This window comes from Poecilia reticulata, linkage group LG8 (genome assembly GCF_000633615.1).
Source record: "Poecilia reticulata strain Guanapo linkage group LG8, Guppy_female_1.0+MT, whole genome shotgun sequence".
NCBI lineage: Eukaryota > Metazoa > Chordata > Actinopteri > Cyprinodontiformes > Poeciliidae > Poecilia > Poecilia reticulata.
Window position 1 is genome coordinate 8,515,983 of NC_024338.1, and position 18,359 is coordinate 8,534,341.

At 38.6% G+C, this 18,359-nt stretch overlaps 2 protein-coding genes and 1 non-coding gene across 3 annotated transcripts; 2 read left to right on the forward strand and 1 right to left on the reverse strand.

The window, feature by feature from the left end:
- Window positions 1–5,028: 5,028 nt before the first annotated feature.
- On the forward strand, window positions 5,029–5,100 carry trnaq-cug (transfer RNA glutamine (anticodon CUG)). Its single transcript has one exon. It is a non-coding gene; the product is annotated as a tRNA-Gln (tRNA).
- Window positions 5,101–5,261: 161 nt separating this feature from the next.
- rbx1 (ring-box 1, E3 ubiquitin protein ligase) lies at window positions 5,262–6,967 on the forward strand. Its single transcript, XM_008415565.2, has 5 exons — window positions 5,262–5,373; window positions 6,271–6,349; window positions 6,433–6,503; window positions 6,638–6,723; window positions 6,812–6,967. The coding sequence occupies exons 1-5, from the start codon at window positions 5,296–5,298 to the stop codon at window positions 6,822–6,824; spliced, it is 327 nt and encodes a 108-aa protein (XP_008413787.1). The 5' UTR covers window positions 5,262–5,295; the 3' UTR covers window positions 6,825–6,967.
- Window positions 6,968–9,672: 2,705 nt separating this feature from the next.
- Window positions 9,673–18,186, reverse strand: st13 (ST13 Hsp70 interacting protein). Its single transcript, XM_008415574.2, has 13 exons — window positions 18,064–18,186; window positions 17,526–17,677; window positions 16,341–16,389; window positions 16,140–16,230; window positions 15,345–15,418; window positions 15,183–15,249; window positions 15,000–15,084; window positions 14,800–14,910; window positions 12,294–12,396; window positions 11,650–11,766; window positions 11,534–11,573; window positions 11,315–11,406; window positions 9,673–10,377 (listed from the first exon to the last, which is right to left on the reverse strand). Exons 2-13 carry the CDS (start codon window positions 17,633–17,635, stop codon window positions 10,243–10,245), a joined length of 1,074 nt encoding a protein of 357 aa, XP_008413796.1. The 5' UTR covers window positions 17,636–17,677; window positions 18,064–18,186; the 3' UTR covers window positions 9,673–10,242.
- Between the last annotated feature and the right edge of the window lie 173 nt (window positions 18,187–18,359).

Here is an 18,359-nt window from a genome sequence, read left to right on the forward strand (position 1 = left end):
GAAAAACAAAATGAAGACTTTGGAGTGGCCTAGCCAAAGTCCTGACCTGAATCCTATTGAGGTGTTGTGGTATGACCTTATAAAGGCCGTTCATGCTCGAAAACCCTCTAATGTAACTGAATTAGAACAATTCTGCAAAGATGAGTGGGCCAAAATTCCTCCAGAACGCTCTAAAAGACTCATTGCAAGTTATCGCAAACGCTTGGTTGCAGTTGTTGCTGCCAAGGGTGGCCCAACCAGTTATTAGGTTTAGGGGGCAATCACTTTTTCACACAGGGCTATGATGGTTTGGATTTTTTTTCTCCTTTAATAACAAACACCTTCATTTACAAATTGCATTTTGTGTTTACTTGTGTTGTCCTTGACTGTTGTTTAAATTGGTTTGATGTTCCGAAACACTTAAGTGTGACAAACATGCAAAAAAACAGGAAATAAGGAAGGGGGCAAACACTTTTTCACATATATACATACAGGGGTGAAAGTAAGGGGGTACGGCAGGGTACTGCGTACCCCTAAAAGATTTAGTGGGGGTACACAGTACCTGCCAGAGAGGAGCGGCTGTCTGCTGTAAAACATGAACGGGTTCACTGTGCAGCTGGGCACATCAGTTACGGCGTCAGGTCAACTCTTGTATAATACCTAGTATTCAAAATACCCAACAGGTAATTACAAACGACCCCATCGAAATTAATGACACTTTTAAATCATTTTATTCTTCTTTATATTCATCAGAATTTCCCACAGATAATAATAAAATGAAGGAATTTCTTCAAAATTTATCAACTCCTGCTATTGATATGGATACTGCCAGGAGCATGGATTCTTCACTCAGCCTTGTGGAAGTAATAAATTCAATAAAAGCGCCGCAGTCAAACAAAACCTCTGGTCCTGATGGGTTACCCATCGAATTTTATAAAAAGTTTAAAGAAAAGTTGGCACCACTATTATTGGCTATGTTTAACAAGTCTTTGGTACGCAAGACTTTACCTCCAACATTAACACAGGCTWCTATAGTTTTACTTCACAAAAAGGACAAGGACCCAACTTTATGTGGTTTTTACAGACCATTGTCCTTGTTAAATGCAGATGTAAAGCTGCTAGCCAAGTTGGTTGCTTCTCGTTTGGAGAAAGCCCTTCCTTTGGTTATATCTGAAGAGCAAAATGGCTTTGTCAGGGGGCGTCAATTATTCTTTAATATTGTTAATATAATTTTTGTATTTATCATCTGAGTGAATTTGAGTGAAATTGTTATAGATCTACAACTCTGGATCTATAACTCTAGACTCTTCCTCTTTAGGTCCAAAAATAATAATTTCAGTTTTGTTTCTGTTCAGCTGCAGAAAGTTCTGGCACATTCATCTGTTTTAAGCATCTATTCAGTGACTGGAGGGGTTCAGAGTCACCTGGTGACATGGTGATGTAGAGCTGTGTATCGACAGGGAATTGAAAGGGTCAAATCGAATAAAAATGAGTGCACCTCGTCTGTACAGACTGGTAGAACAATTTCACACTGATTTTGACTCAATAGGTCACATGACCTAGAAGCTATTGGAAGAGMAACACTAAATGTAAACATAAAAAATGGGTAACAAAAATAACATGTTAGTTAAAATAGATTAAAAATGCATGTGCCTCATATGTAGAGTTTAGTACAACAATTGCACGCTGATTTCTAGTCAATGTGGCACACAATATGGAAGCTATTGAAGAAAACCTTATATTATGTAACATTAAAGTTATTTAAAATATTGAGTATGACTTGACATTTTAATAGAGGGTAGTGTGTCTCATGTAAAAGCATTAATTACCACTTTTTGGTATCAGTTGGTCACAAGGCAAGGCATTTATTAACATTTGTTTGACAGGAGTGTTTGGTTCTGAGATTTGTTGACAGTCCCTAAATGAACCTCCGAGCGATGAGGAGGGAGCTGGTTCCAAAGCTCTATTGAGGAGCTGGACATAGAAGGCAGCTCCCCTCATTAACATAAAGATGCACATGGGAAAGTAAAACAGGTGAGAAGAGGCGATGACAAAAGGACGAGGGCTTGTATAAAGAAAAGACAAAATAAAATATTTACTTTTCTTGACAAAAATGCATGTTTAGGGGAAATGAAAAAGAAAATATATACATTACTTGATGGAAACTCATGTGTAAGGAGAAGGAAAAACTATATTTGTGCTTTTATTTCATATTATGTCAGTTTTGGTCCTCCGTAGAAAGTTGCCTGTCAAACAGCAAATAAATTAAGTGCTTTCAACATATGCCAGTACATCTGCTTTAAAGGTAAAGTGGTAAAACAAATCTGAAGTGGTTCAGGAACACTTGTACTCTTTAGGTCAACATTGTTGTTTGATCAGACTGTATGTCCTGCAAACTACAAAAAAAAAACTCCTTTAAAAGAAAAAGCAAGAAACTATGGTAGTAATTTCCAGACAAATCTCCTGTTTTGAAATCATGATTCTTACATACTCTGCTGGGGCAGACGGAGTTCCTCTGCTCTGCAGTTTTTCTGAACATTTTAACTCTGATCTCAACCATCAATGCAAGAAACTGTCCTGAACCATGCCGCTGTGATGACACCAAGCGTACAGTGACCTGCCTCGGCAAAAACTTAGTGGAGATTCCCCTGGGAGTAGATGAGGTGAGGAACTTAAACTATGTTTACAGTCTGCTGTGCTTTTCTTTAAAACTCAAAATGACAGGGATTGATTTGATAAACTTGGGGCAGTAGCCCAGGGTGACAATTTATTTGGGGTTGGTGGGCGGGGGTACCACAGACTTTCTTTTATTTATTTATTTATTTATTTATTTATTTATCTTCTATGAATGCATGTTTTGCAGGAATAAGCCCATATGTAATGAGTTGTGGTAATATTTTGAGATTTTATGAACATAAACAATACTCAAATATTTCAAAACTATAAAGTTGTGATGTGTTTTGGGGGAACAACATGGAGCTACTGTCTAAGGTGTAAACCTTCATCGGTTTATGTATGGAACTACCTATTAATGTACTGTAATTTGCATTAGAAAAATTTTTTTTTTAGTGGACAGGGGCCCAAATATTCGTAAATCTGCTTGCACTGTCTTAAACCGCTTGTTAAATATCCTTCCTGTTCAGTCATGAAACGTCTCCAGTCTCTGAAATCTGTTTACCTCTTTTCTATCAATTTGTTTGTCCAACATCCGCACAACCATTAACATTCATCTGCTATGAATCCACCCATGCACTTTCTTTTTTGCAGGTTAAATATTTACTTCAGTGTAGATACTTTGAAAACTCTAGTCTGAAATTGACTTGTACGGGCCCAAACACTTTAAGAATTGAATGTTAATCTGGGAATATAGTGGGGGTCCAATAGCTGTTCTTGGCAAGCATCCGAAAACAGGAAACGGGAAAAGTTTTCCTGTAACAGGAAGATAAGCTCAGACTGAAAACATGCTGTGGAAATGTATTAAACAGTTTCTCTTTCTTTCTCTCTGATTTCCCCTCCCCCCAGACTGAAGCCCATCACACCTCGTGTGAGAGCCGTGGTCTTAAGAAAGTCTCTCGGGGCTTCCCGCCCAGGACACAGGTGCTCAATCTCCATGGCAACGACTTCCATGTCATCCCTGCCAGAAGATTCCAGGGCGGCTGTAAAGTTGTGTCTCTGTATCTGGGTTTCTGTAAAATCTACGAAATCGAAGCTGGGGCCTTCCATGGGATGAGGAGCAGTGGCGCAAAAAGTGGGTATGCAGGGTATGCAACGCATAGGGGCGCAAAAATTACCAAAAACAAATAGAGGAAGATTTTAACCAATCTGGTGTGACCAGACTTTGGTCAGACGTCAACAGATGTAACCGGATGTTCCAGCAGGACATTGATCCCAAATGTGACATTAGTGCCAATTACAACTGCAACTGAATTGTTTTCTAATGTCTGAATTTACTTGTCGCGCTCACTCAGGTGGATGGAGAGAGTGAAGTTGGACGTTTTGGGAACATGTGGTCACCCTGTTGAGGTTAAAGGTCAGAAGCTGATGGACACCAATGGGTTTGCAACCTGTCCGGAAAACACAACTTCTCTGACAGACTCGGATCCTGTGGGACCCAAAGCTGCAAAAGTGAAATCCAGCAGAGCGAAGAAGAAGGCCAGAAAAGCTCAAACTACCCAGAGGTATAAGTTGGTTAAAAACAAGACGATGAACAAAGCAAGTTGAGGAAATTGAGTTTGTGTTCAAGTAACTGCTAGAATCAAATAGTTACTTAGGTGTCTAAGCATAAAGTAGCTTTTGTTTCAGCTCAAATGGAAACACATGCAGTTAATGGTTACATCCACTATGAATGTGTGCTTCCTGCCATATCTTTATCTTGAGAAGAGGTCTGGTCTACACTCAAAGAACACCATGTAAACGCTCTGAATAATATTTGAAGATTACAACTTCTACCTCCCAAATATTCATGAAATCATATGCTAACATGGTTCAGTTTGAGACGAATTTTTATTTATAAGGTTTATAATTTAATCAAAAGCCGTTTGAGACTGATATGTTCTAGTTTTCATTTGTGAAATCCATGTATGGAACTTTCTTCTGTTCATAAAAAGTACATTTTTCTTAAAGGTAAATTTTTGTGAGGAACCTTTTGCTCTAACTTGAGTAACATTTTACACTTGATAACATGTATTTAAGTAATATTCTGTATTCTTTCCACTTATTTTACACTTTGGATGCTGACTCTGGTTCTCTTTCAACACTGAACCTGGGCCTAATGCTTACTAATGCTGAGTGCTTACTGTCTTGTGCCTATTGTAACGTCTTTCATCAAACATGCACTAAGGAGAATAAAACGTTTTTTCAACTGTATATGATTTAAGAACATTGTGTTTTTGTGGAACCCTGAAATGAAAGCCTACAAGTTTTTTTTAATCGTCATTCTACAACAGTTATTAAGAGGGGAGGGAGAGGACTAGAGGAACTATAAAATTTAACGTCAACTTTTTCTTTGTATCATATTAWGGGTAGTTCCTAGTGCTACTTATAGTGTGGGGTTCCATGGTGTAATGGTTAGCACTCTGGACTCTGAATCCAGCGATCCGAGTTCAAATCTCGGTGGAACCTGTCTTTTATTTTCACCCAAATCTTTCTGGGATTATTTTTTGCAGCTCACTAATATGAAATTATTTTTCCCAATAAGTTTCAGTCACTTAACCCAAATTGTGAGGAAATATTTAGAAATAATACTTAAGCTCGAAACAAGCTAACGGAAACTGTTTCCGATTGGGTGACTAAACTAAGCTTCCCGGATTATCCAAGATGGCAGCAGCGATGGATGTTGACACACCAAGCGGTACTAACAGTGGAGCTAGCAAGAAGCGCTTCGAAGTCAAGAAGGTATCTTTGTCTAAAGCAGCCGTGGTCAAATTAAACAAATGTTTCTCGTCATTAGCTGTGGCTGAATGCCGTGAGTGCAGCTCAGTCATGCGAGCAGCCTGAGCTCTCTTAAATACAGCTAGCATTAGCTACAAAACTGCTAGCATAGCACAATTTAAATGCGTCATACTCATACAAAAAAAAAAAAACTTTGAACGTATTATCTATTAAAATCGACCACTTCTCTTTAGTATCTCCACGTTAATAACTATATTTAGCTAAAGCAGAAAAACCGCCATTGACTAAAGTTAAATTCGTGCTACCCTGCATGCTAAATTAGCTTAGTCAGCTAGCTTCAACTGTCAAGATTTCACAAACTAAAGAAATTAAATTAGTTGTACTCTTTTTTTTCTTGTTGTTTGTTTGTTATGTCGTAACGTTTATTTGTCATCTTCATGGCTTATTTTCTAATTAATCTGTCGGTTTATTTAATTATTGGACAGGTTAGCGTGTCTGTAGGCTTTTTTTTTTTTTAGCCGTCATCGCCCTAAACAAGAGAATCAGATTCAAATCTCCACTTTCATTCTTAAGACCCAATACAGTCAAACAGATTTGCGTTGTTACTGAAGTAAGAGGTGTATTAAAAGCTTTTATTGATACTGTCTTGTATTGGAAAACCTCTAAGGTTATTATTTACAGAAATTTTAGTCTTAATTAATTGTGGCGATGCTCATAGTGTGGTTTCAGCAGATTGAAAAGCTACTTATCACATCAACTTTGAGGACTAAATTTTCTCCAGCTACCTGATATATCCCACTCACCAACAGATGCTATTGAAAAACTAACTTCTGATACTGGTCATAATGTTTTGTACCTTAGGCCATCTGGATAATTTTCCCTTTTTTTGTTCATCTCCAGTGGAACGCTGTTGCGCTGTGGGCCTGGGACATAGTGGTGGATAATTGTGCCATCTGTAGGAACCACATCATGGATCTCTGTGAGTTCATTTGATTCCGACATTGAACATTTTTTTTTATCAGGTTGTAATACAGTCTGACATCACTTCCTGTCTTCCTTCAGGTATAGAGTGTCAGGCCAACCAGGCGTCTGCGACATCAGAAGAGTGCACCGTAGCCTGGGGGGTCTGCAATGTGAGTCTACGTGAAAAAAATATTTTAAGAAAACACTGTGTTCATTCAAAATGGAGGAGAGTCTTGTAAAGTTAACTGCTGTCATTAAGTTACTTCCGTTCTGACCTTTAACTTGACTTGTTTTTTTTTCCCAGCATGCCTTTCATTTTCACTGTATTTCCCGCTGGCTGAAAACCAGACAGGTGTGTCCTCTGGACAACAGAGAGTGGGAGTTCCAGAAGTGAGTACGATCGGTTTGGTGACTATTTCTGTTGAATGCGAACCGCTGTACTGACGTCCCTCCGCCTGCCTCTGTCGTGTTTTCGCAGATACGGACACTAGCCGTTGTTCTGGTGACCCGGTTCCACAAGCGTCGGCCTCTCTGCCTTTGTATTCCTCCCTGCTTATCAGACTAGATGTTGTTTTTCACAGATTTGTTTTTGGATTGTTGCGAGCTCCTAAATAAAGAGCAATGTTATCACAGACCCTGAGTGACTTTTTAATGGACGATGGTTGAATTACTATGAGCTGAAATAAGATTGTATGTTTATTAGTTGGTTTACGCATTGCGGTGTCCACAGGACTCGCTGTGTTTCAGGGCAGTCGGTAATCCTGTGGCGGAAAGCCAGGATCTTAAGTGACCTCCTGACCCACTCTTTGATTAAGCCGGCTTTATAGAACATCTGGTTCTGCTTCTAGTTGGGGGGGGGGAAAAAACAAACACCTGACTGAGTAGGTGCAATCAGGTGGAGCCTAAAAAGGCATTAATAAATTATTTTAAATTATTTTTGTTCAAAATTTCTCCTTGAATTAAGAAGAACAAGTTCCCTGGGTTTATCAACTTGTGTATTTTAACAAATGTTGATGGAAAAATATTAAAACTCGGTAAAATTTAAAAACTAAGGTCTGCATCACTGGTTATAATGTAAGAGATTTTAAAATGATTACAGTCACTATTAGTTCTGGGAATATTTCTAAAAGTATTTCCACTATAAATTTTTTTTTATTTTCGTAGACTGATAGTTTTTTTGTACATTTTTTTCAAGAATGTGGCTGAAGTTTTATGCACAACATAACACTAGAGCTGATGTTTAAGTCAAATGCAACCGATACAATCCAGAGAGTCATTTTTACCCTCATCCTGGCTAAATAAAATTCATTTAGAGCAGCTAATTTTATATAAACATTTGGAAAACAAAGGGCTTATTTTGAGCATCTTTTTAATTCTATTTGTGAGTTTTAAGATAACAAAACTTGCAGAAAGAGGTTTATTTTCCTCCATGGGATCTTTAATTGTGAAAAACTAAAGAAAAATACATAAAATATATTGATATTCTAATGTGATTGTGGTGGAAAAACAATGAATATTCCATGGAAATCTGCTAAAACAGTGTTTCTCAACCTTTTTTGGGCCAGCGCCCCCCCAGCCTTTATCCAGGTCCCTCACCGCCCCCCACCAAAGAATTTGCAGGCTMCTTTGCACSGACTATTATTTTATTATTAATATTACTATCACTATTGTAGATGTTTTGATTTTTATGCTTGTATCTGTATTTATCATCAAAAATAATTTCCCAGAGAACATAAAAGTCATGGCAATAGAAATTATTTTCACAGGCGTCTACGAAAAATGCAATGAACATTCAAGTTAAAATTTGTAGGTCTAACAGCAGCCAGAGTGGAAAAATATTATTTTGTGCCATTTTCTAGTTGTTAAATATTCCACAAATGATCAGATAAAAGATGTTCAACATGCCAGTTTAAACTTTGAACTATTTGCAAAATGACTGAGCTCTGCAACATTAAAACATGCATAGAACTGTAACTACATTAATCATAGCTCTTCTTCTCTTCAGTGTTTCTGGTGGTGCAGATCTGTGCTGCCTTCAGGAAAATGGGACATCAGAGTATCAACCATAAAATTTCACCCACATGGCATTTAYTGTGTAAACCAGAGCTTTCAGTGGAAAAACTAAAGTTCCAGGTCCTTTTAATGCCATACAAATATGAGACAGAAACATGGATTATATCTTTGTATAGACCTGTCTATTGATTATAGATTAATAGTTTTACTGGACAGAAATTACAAAGAACAAATGTGGTTCTTAATCAAATCCTAATGAGTCAAATTGAAAGTGTCATGGAGTCATCAGCCTCATGACATTAATATTGACATGAAAAATAATATTGAAGAAATAAATATATCAAATCTAATAAAAAACATAAATAAGTGATAAGTTCTTTACTGTTATGGTCTGTAAGATATATTTATTCTCAGTACTAGATATGGTCTCAACAAACCCATGACATTTCAACAATATTATTTTACCTTTTATCTGGAAATGGTGTCTGTTTATTCTTGCCATACAGTCTTCTGTATTAATTATTGATCGAAAGGTCTTGCCATACCAGTTTATTCCTCTATATTTACTTTAGTTTCTTAGTTTATTCTTGCATTTTGTTCTTCATTCATTTCCATGTCGTTCCCTTTCATTAGTATTATCCTCTCTTGGTTTATTGCTATGTCCACTTTAGTCTAAACTGGCATTGTTGGGCATTTAAGGTGTAAAGTTTACCTTCGACCAAACGCCCCCCTAAGGCATCCCAGCGCCCCCCTTTTGTAAAAATGTCTGCCAGCGCCCCCTGCCGTCCACTAAACGCCCTCTGGGGGGCGGTACCGCCCACGTTGAGAACCGCTATGCTAAAACCTTCATTTGTTCAGTAACGTCTATAAAAGCAGTTCTGCTTCTCCACCATTTTCAGTAAAGAGCCGACTGTGGAAGGACCAACATGGGCTGCAGAGTTTGATCTAAAGGCAATATTTTATCCATAGAAATTTACTACTCCAAAGGTTTACATTTTTACATAAAATACTTAACAGAATTTAATTGTTAAAGATGCATTAAAGTTTTCCATTTCATAAAGGCAGCAGCTCAAACTCAATAATTCCACTCAAATTGAAGGATCCATTCAGTTTAGGTGTGAAGTTTGTTTCTTTCACTAAATTTGTGACATTTCATCCGCATAAAGCAGAAAATACTGTAAAATCTAATGCAGCTAATTCTAAATAACTTTCATTTTGTTAGTTGTTTTTTTTCACAAATTTGACCAAAAATCCCCTAAAATTATGTGAAAAGAAAATCCCAGTGGAATGAAGAACAGGCTATATAAAAAAAAAACAAAAAGCAGATTTTGAATCAAGAGTTTTTATTGTGAATTTCTTTTTTCCCCCCACAATCAAACATGAACATTATTACGTTCTTTAGTATTATTAACAGTTCTGATAACAAAAAAAAAAAAAAAAGACAACAACACACCAAAGCTTGTGTGAGAGTTTTGGGCCGTGTTCAGAAAGAAAACCAGAGGGAAAGCTTTACAACGTATTAAATGTTTGTAGAAATGCTAAAGAGTCGCAACACAGAGGCTTTCAGTGCAGCTGTTCCAGATAGAGGTTAAGAAAAGGTCAACCCGCGGGTTAAACAAAGTCCAGGCTGAGACACGTCTGAGGTTACTGAAGCGTCAGACTCTGGTGGGTCGTCGGCTAGTTCAGATGTTGTTAGGTGCTAACACGTTGATTGAGAACGCTGTAAAAAGTTGCTCAATGTTTTTTTTTGTTTTGTTTTATTCTTTTTTCTGGACTATTGCACCAGTTTACACAGAATCAGCTCCCCACTTTGAACTAAACACAGTGAATAATTGTTGACAAGCGGCGCTCTCTGGATCGTTTCACCTTTTGGTCTCGTTCCCTCCGGACCCCCCTCTACGGTTGTGGGGAGGCTCCGAACTTGGCACTCAGCTTGGTGACCAGGGCCATGATTTTGGGGTTGTTTTGATACTTGGAGATGTTGGCCGGGTTCTGCGCCACATCCTGGAATGCGGCCATGACCTCGGGGTCCTGGATTTAAACGACAGACACCGACACGTTTAAAAAAGGCATAAAAAACACAGGTTTTTATTCACGAAGCTTATTGCATATCTTTAACATGCATCTTAATAAATTTACATTCCATTAAAAAAAAAAAAAGTATTTTGCCAGTAATTTAACAAAAAAAGTAACATTTCTACATATTTTTTGGGATAATTATGGCCAGCAGGTAACAAAAATCTAATATTGAAATCCTTAGAGAAAGCTCATTAAACAGGAATTTTAAAGGCATGCGATACCGAATATTTCGGCATTGATCCGATATCGAGTATCGCCAGGACCAGTATCGCTGATACTGATACTTTTAAATAAAAAGTATCAACATTTTTGTTTTTTCCTTAATTATTTTTGTTCAAACCTGGGACAGAGTTTGGAGAAAGTTTTTTTTGGTGTCTCCAAAATACTTGCAATAACATTAACATGACAAACAGCAAAAAAATATTTGAAAGCAAATCGAAACTTCTCTAAAGTAGAGAAACTAGAATTTTAAAACAATTCCAAGAGGTTATCTGAAACTAAAGTATCAAGATTGCCACAATAGTATTACCATCACGGATACCAATATCAACCTGGTATCGATGTTGCCGATATTATTTGATCGATCCACCCAAATCTAATTTTAATGCAGAAATGTCACAGCCTTCACAATCCTGGGAAAGACTGCTAGCTTAACAGATGTCTGAAAGTGGAAATATAAAAATGTTTGGAGGGGAAAATGTTCACAAGCAAGAGGAAAAAAGGCAAGAAATTCACAAGATAAAGCATTTGAGTTCCCTCAGAACCTTTATAGCTGTAATTATTGTATTTATTAAATTCTCATGGATAAACTCCATGTTTAGAAGCTAAGCGACTTTAAACGCGTGAACCAGGTGGTTTGAGACGAGGGATTGGTGCTGATTTGACTCGCCTTCATGGCGTTGAGCAGCTCAGGATCCTTGAAGAGCTCACCCAGACCAGGCATACCACCAGGGGGCGCGGCGCCTGGGAAGCCAGCAGCTCCTGTGCAGGAACAAACCCACAAACAATCAGGATCAGAACTTCAGGTTTTCCAACAGGAAACAGCTGATCAATAGCACCAAACGATGTGTAGAAGGAAAACATGCAGCCATCGTGCTTCCACTCTCACCTGGGAAGTATCCTCCTCCAAACTGCCGCGCTTCCTCTTCCTGCAGCGGCAAAACGCAGAAGGTGAGCCATTTTGACCAGATTGTATTCAACAGCTTAAATATCCCTCAGACTCACCCTCTGAGCGCGTGCATGCTCCTCTCGGGCTTTCTTTATGCGCTCTTGTTTTTCTTTGATCTCCTTCTCTTCCCTCTTCCGCTCATATTTGCGTCTGTGCTCCATGATTTTATTAGCCTGACGACCAAAGTTTAAAAAGTAAAAAGAAATATGCAAGGTTTCTGCAGGCTTCACCAACTCAAATACAAGACATTTTAAGACCTTTTTTAAGACCACGATGAATGAAATTTAAGACCTGTCTTGTGACAGAATTGTGTGCAAAATGAATGCAGCACCATACAAGTTGGCAACAGAAGTGAGTCAGTGGCAAAGATCAAACTGGCAACAAATTTACACTTATCCACAACAGACGCAAAACGCTACATAGCTAGCTAGGGTATGTTAGCAGCTAGTTAGCGGTAGCCTCCACATCTTTGAGTCACAGAAAACAATGAAGATGTCTGCGTGTGACTCAAACATTTGCCAGACAGAAAAGTCACACAAGAAAAATAACCCAACATAGAACATATGAGTAAACAGTCCTGCCAAAATTGAAGACCTGTGATTGACGTATTCAAGACCAACTTACAGTTTTGTAAATTAATTTAAGACTTTTTAAGGATGCACAGCCATCCTGTTATTATTATTATTAACTACTTCGGTACCTTTGGCTGCACTTCCTTTAGCAGCGCGCTGGCGTCCTCGTCATAGTCCAGCTTACAGGCTGTGGCCAGGTCTTTGGCTGCGTCCTCCCAGTGACCAAGCAGCCTGCGCACACACACACACACACACACACACGTAGCAAAATCACACACAGGGTAGCAAATGCAGCAAAATGCGAAACCCTTGTCACAAACTGGCATTCGGACTAGAACAGACCCGTGTCTGATTCGTCTCAGAAATCGGGTAGGATGATGGGAAAAAAGTGGGATTTTCTAACAGTTGTTGTGGCTGACTGTTCTGTGTTAATAATCTAGTTAAAACACAGAGGGAAGATGATCAGAAATATTTTAGAGCATTTTCTGGCCACCGCTACTGCACTTAGATATGGATACTAAACTTTCCCCAGTCAGAATTTCAACTTCATCTGACATTTTTGTTGTTTTCCAAAGTGGGAATTCATAAATTTTGACATCAAAGTAAAACGAATGTGTTTCAGAAAGCAGCACTACAGAATGATATTTAAAATATATATTAGAGATGTGCCGATCAGGTTTTTTTCTGCCGATACCGATTCCGATCACCCATGAGGGCCGATCACCGATACCGATCACATAATTATTATTTTTTTAATCATAAGCACTACCGGTTACATTATGTGGAAAAAGGAACCATGAATTCACCTTAATTTAGACAAAAACTTGTTTTTAATAACTTTTTCCAAGAAAAAAAACAAAAGGCATTGTGCAAATTGTACTGCTATTGATGATACCAACTTTACAGACTGATAACATGCGGAGGTTCTGAAGAGGTTAAATAATGCAAAAAGTCAAAATAAAACCTCTCAACATTGTCAAAAAATTCAAGTATAAAATGTAACATTCAAAGGCAAATACAGGATCCATTACAATAAACAATCCAGTTACTGAATGAAAACTTTCTGATAGCATGGCGGCTAGCTGATTACTACTAGCTCTGATTGGCCATTTCTGATTGAGTGGAGTAATTATGCAGAACAGGGAGGAGATCGATTATTTTTTCAGAGATTGTCTCATGTTAGGACAGCGAAAGTTTTAATACGCATGTAAAATTTATTTTTTAAAGTTAGATGCTGCAGCTTTAAACGGAGGTTCGGTGTGAGAGTCACTACCAGGTGGAGCAGAAGCGGCGCTCCATCTGTCAAATATTACCACCTGTAGCGCGGAGTAGCGGTTCAACAGCGAGAGCAGAACCAGAACCATCGCAACTCGAAGACTTAAATCATTTTGCGGGTTATTTGTTTTGCTTTCTGACCGTCATGCTAATCCGGGTGAGTGTTTGTAGCTGTGCGCCGCTTTACCTGCTATCTGATCCTCCATATGTCTTTTTTACTGCAGTGAGCCTCGATGTAGCCAAACTCCGTCAAGTATGTCATTGTTTTTATGTCCCCATTCACTCAGTGCGTTATAGTTCCACATCGCTTAGGATTTGTTGCTGTGCGTTTGCGCAGTGAGAAGGAAAGGAGACCAGCTGCACTGGCAGACTGAGAAATGAGATGCAGGTGATCGGTATCGGCAACAAGACACAATGATCGCCGATCACCGATCATGCACTTTTTCACGGAAATCGGCCGATTATGATCGATCGGCACACCTCTAATATATATATTTATATATGTAATTATTGTTCATGTTTATGTTGATACTTTACATAAAGTCCCATTAAATACACTAAAGTTTGTTTATGTAAATCGCAGGATTTATGCACATTTTGCATTTCAATAATTTCTAGATTTTCTTCTAGATTATTTTTATTTATTTATTATTTTTAGCTGTCATGTCTCAGCTGCAGGTTCCACATATCATAAAATAAGAAAATGGTGTCTGATGATGAGGTCATTTCACTGCTTATTTGCCATTCACGCTAATTTTATCTTAGTTATTTTAATTCCTATAACTTGTGTCATGTCAAAAGAGAACTACAGTATCTCACACTAAAAGCAGATCCTTTAAAGAAAAATTTATGGACTTTAATACTCCCCGTAAAAAAATATATGTACAAGAAAGGTAAGACCACACAATGGCTAATTAAGTCTGCATGGGTTAAATATTAAAATCAAGTAGGATGTCATTTGAAATTCAGCAATATAAAAAAAAAACCCAAAAAACACTGCATTTTAGAAGTATTTTAAAATTATTAACAGTAGAAAAGGAAATTTTCCTACAATTTTTCCAGGCTTTTCTTGCCAAGTTTCACACATCAAAACCTGAAAAATGATTTTTTTTTTAAATCCTAAACTTCTAGAGATTTTATAGGAATCATAGCAGATAAAAAAAATTTAAAAAAAACATTCTAGCAAAATACGTTTGTGTTTCACATTCAGCCTCAACGTTACGAAATATAATCAAACAGAAATGTTTGAAGAACCAGTTGGGTAGGGTTGCATGCGTTTACACTGAGGGTTTGGTGATGTCACTAGTAAACACTGAATGATGCCTCCTGGCCAAACAGACAGCGGCGGGTCTCTGGTACCTGTGAGCTTTGCCCCTCCACTTGTACGGCTGTGCAGAGTCTGGGTTGATGCTGATGGCTCTGTTGCAGTCTCCGATGGCTGCGTTGGGTTTCTGCATTTTGATGAACACGCTGACGCACAGATGGAAACATTTAGAACGGGTTCGGGACGTTTTACAGATGAGCTGTGGATTAACATCCGCCCCCACCGGGTCGCTCACCTCGCCCGCTTGGCGTAAAGGATGGCTAATCGAGGGTTCAGCTTGATGGCTTCTGTGAACAGATCCAACGCTTTCTGAAGGTCGCCTGGAATGAAAGACAGGAGGAGGTTATTGATCGAAGATCCCTTTTAGTGCTGCGGGTCGTTTTCATTCTGGTCACTAGCGGATCTGAGTGGAGCCGACCTTCTCCGAGGGCGTTGATCGCTTCGATCTTCTTCTCGTTGGCTTGGTCCATCATCTCCTCTGTGACCTGCAGACGAGTCCAAATTATTTATCTCTAGCCGACTCATGGCAGAATCAAGTTTCAGTTTAAAACGTATTCGCTCGGTATAAGAAATCCGTCACCTCGATGTTGTCAAACTCTCCCATCTCCTCCAGACCGTCTGTGTCCGGCTCTATCACTCCTTCATTGTCGATTTCTAAAATAAAAGGAGAATTATGTCTTTTTGTTTCCCCTAAAGTAGAGAGTCCAGGCACCCTGATGTCTGCCTGTTTCCTCTCTTCTTATTCTCACACATTTAAGTTTTGTCCTTGTTAATCAGAAGGAAATTCTTGGTTTCCTAGGCTGTGCAGTCTTAGTAAAACACTGCTAATTACATTGTACCTGAATGAACTGAAGTAAACTGTAAAAATTATTTGGTGTAGATCAGAGACGTCACTTTTTTTGTGTGTGTGATTCTTTGCAATAAAAATCAAAATGTTTCTGGTGCTGATTTAGAAATATTTGCAAGAAATGTTGCAATATTTGCACTTTATTTCTATTACTGTACTGCAAGTAAGTGTAGAAGGGAAATATACTGCCACCTGCAGGTAGGAGTTGGCATCATTTAAAACCAATGTTTTTAACCATTGTTTTCTCAGGAAAAAATTCAATATACTCCATTGTGCACAAGCACAAAAAAATGAGGCGATTTGTTGATTATGAGTTAATTTCTGCGACCACAGTAAAACTGGAATTATTGGCTGATGTAATTTGGCAGTAAACAAAAAAAAAGATTGGATTTGATTATGCAACAACATTTTTCGCTTCCTGTGTTGCATTCAGGTGACTTGATTTGCTATTTTTGCACTGAAAGGTGAAGCTGTGATCAAAGCAGCACGGGGGTTTATAAATAAAAGTGATCTGAATCTCTTCTGTACCTATGTCACTCTCCTCGCTCTCAGAATCCACAGGAAGCTCAGGCTCAGGAGGCGGCGCCGCCGAGGGGGACGGCCCACACGGACAGCCACCCTAAACGTCACACAACGCCAATTAATAGTTCTCTTCTGTCTTTCCACAAACGTTTTAATGAAAGAAACAAAAAAAAAACATTTGGCAAGAAAAAATAATCCGCACATCACCTGGCATGAATCCTGTTTCTTAGCCAGAGGAGGGATATTAGCGCCCATACTGTGGGACGAAATTATGAGGAGTTAGTAAAGCATCAATGCAAACACCGACTTTATTTTTTTAATCATTAAATGATAATTTCTTAAATCGTATTAAAGCATTCCACCCCTAGAAATGTTCCACATTTCGTCTCTTTACAAGAAACTTCATTGCATTTTATTGGATTGAGTCTTTAATCAGGTGATTTGAGTCAGGTGTGGATCCGAAACTCGTCTTGGTTTAGATCAAGGCACACGATTAAAATAAAAATTATTCATACCCCTTTACTTTTCTTTTGTTGTTTTTTTTCTCACAGGAAATGACACAGGCATCTCTCAGAAGACTTATACATCTTATAACATCTTATCGTTTTAAATATGTAAATCCATCTCAATAATTAATCGAAAAATGCTGTTTACCCTTATACCCTTACAGGGTGCCCCACACTTTAAAGATTTAAGCCTGTTAATGCTAAACTAACTTTATTTAAGCACAGCTTTGTGTTGGTCTATCACTTGGATCTAAATTGACTAAATAGTTTTAAATGAAAAGGGCATGACAACTTTAACAAGGCACTGTAATGTTACAGATTCCCATCCATAAATAAAAATATGTAATTTTGGTCCACGTTATTAAAGTGTACATGAAAATGCTTTAGCACCACCCCCAATCCGAATGCTTTGAATGTGTTAATCTCCCACAGACCCATAGAATGGTTAATATTCAATTTTGGACACCATTTGGATACTAATCCTAATGGTTGTTGAGATTTGGGACTTCATTTTGCAAAAGGATGTTGAACATTAGCCGTCTGTGTTTTGGAGTATTGTTATTTATTTCCACATACATTTATTTAAAATTTTCTTCCTTGAGTTTTGAATTTACAGTCATGATTTCTCACTCCTTTCCCAATTTATTCATTGTCAATTTTGGCAGGATCAGTCCTCCATATATGCCATCACAACACGGAGACACAAATGGCTACTGGTTTATACTGGATGGTGGGCGGGTCGGAGCACGTGGTCAACCCGCAGAACGTTAAAGACTTAAAATATTGCCGAGGACTAAAACAAAAATAATTGCGTCCGATCTATTGATCTCATAAGCAGTAAATCCCTGGTAGGTTCAATCAGCGGTTATGCTTCAGAGATCCTGACCTCTGCAGCCAGGTGCGGAAGAATCCCATCTCCGGAAGGTGCAGGATCCCCGGATTGGACTCGCACATCTGCACGAAGCCCTTCAGCTCTGTCACTTTTCGTGGGTCCATGCTGGCGCGTCAAGGTCCAGCAGACGGGGCGCTGCGCGCGGCCTGGAGTCAGAATGAAAGACAGCCAACAACTCAGCCAAGTGGGGCTTTTGTTTATGTGCTGAGCTGTTAATACCCTCCGCTATAAGCTAGGCAGTGCTAGCATGCTGGCACGTAATGAACGTCAGCTACGAGCTCTGGCTAGTTTATTCAACAAACAATTCAGTCAAACCAAAAGAACAGGCACAACGGAGGTTCCAAAACAAATACATTTAGAACTTAAATAAATATTACAACAGCTGAAAGCGAGAACTTTCTGGAAATGTGGAGCAGTGCGTGACGTTGACCCTTTGACGCATGAACACAACGCTGCGATATGCAGCGTTGGTGAATGAAAGTCACCAACGAGAAATATTTGCATGCTTTCGAGAAAATAAAAGTAAACATACCTGTGTAAAAATGCTTAAAGAGAAGAAGCGCTGCAGAAGAAGGTTGCAGTCGATTTTTTTTTTTTTTTTATCGCCACCAACAGTCTGCTTCGCTGGAGGTGGCGTCGCTCCGGTGTTTCATTCAGGCGAGAAGTCGGGCAGACCGAAACTAATGGGTCAAATTTTCCCCTCTTCGGGGTTTGTCAGGCAGATTTCATAGGCTGGCGTTGGCAGTCTTTGATAGAAATGAATTACGTCACGAACAACAAGAAATGTGTTGTTCGTGGAAGAAAACTTTAATATATCAATATAAACTT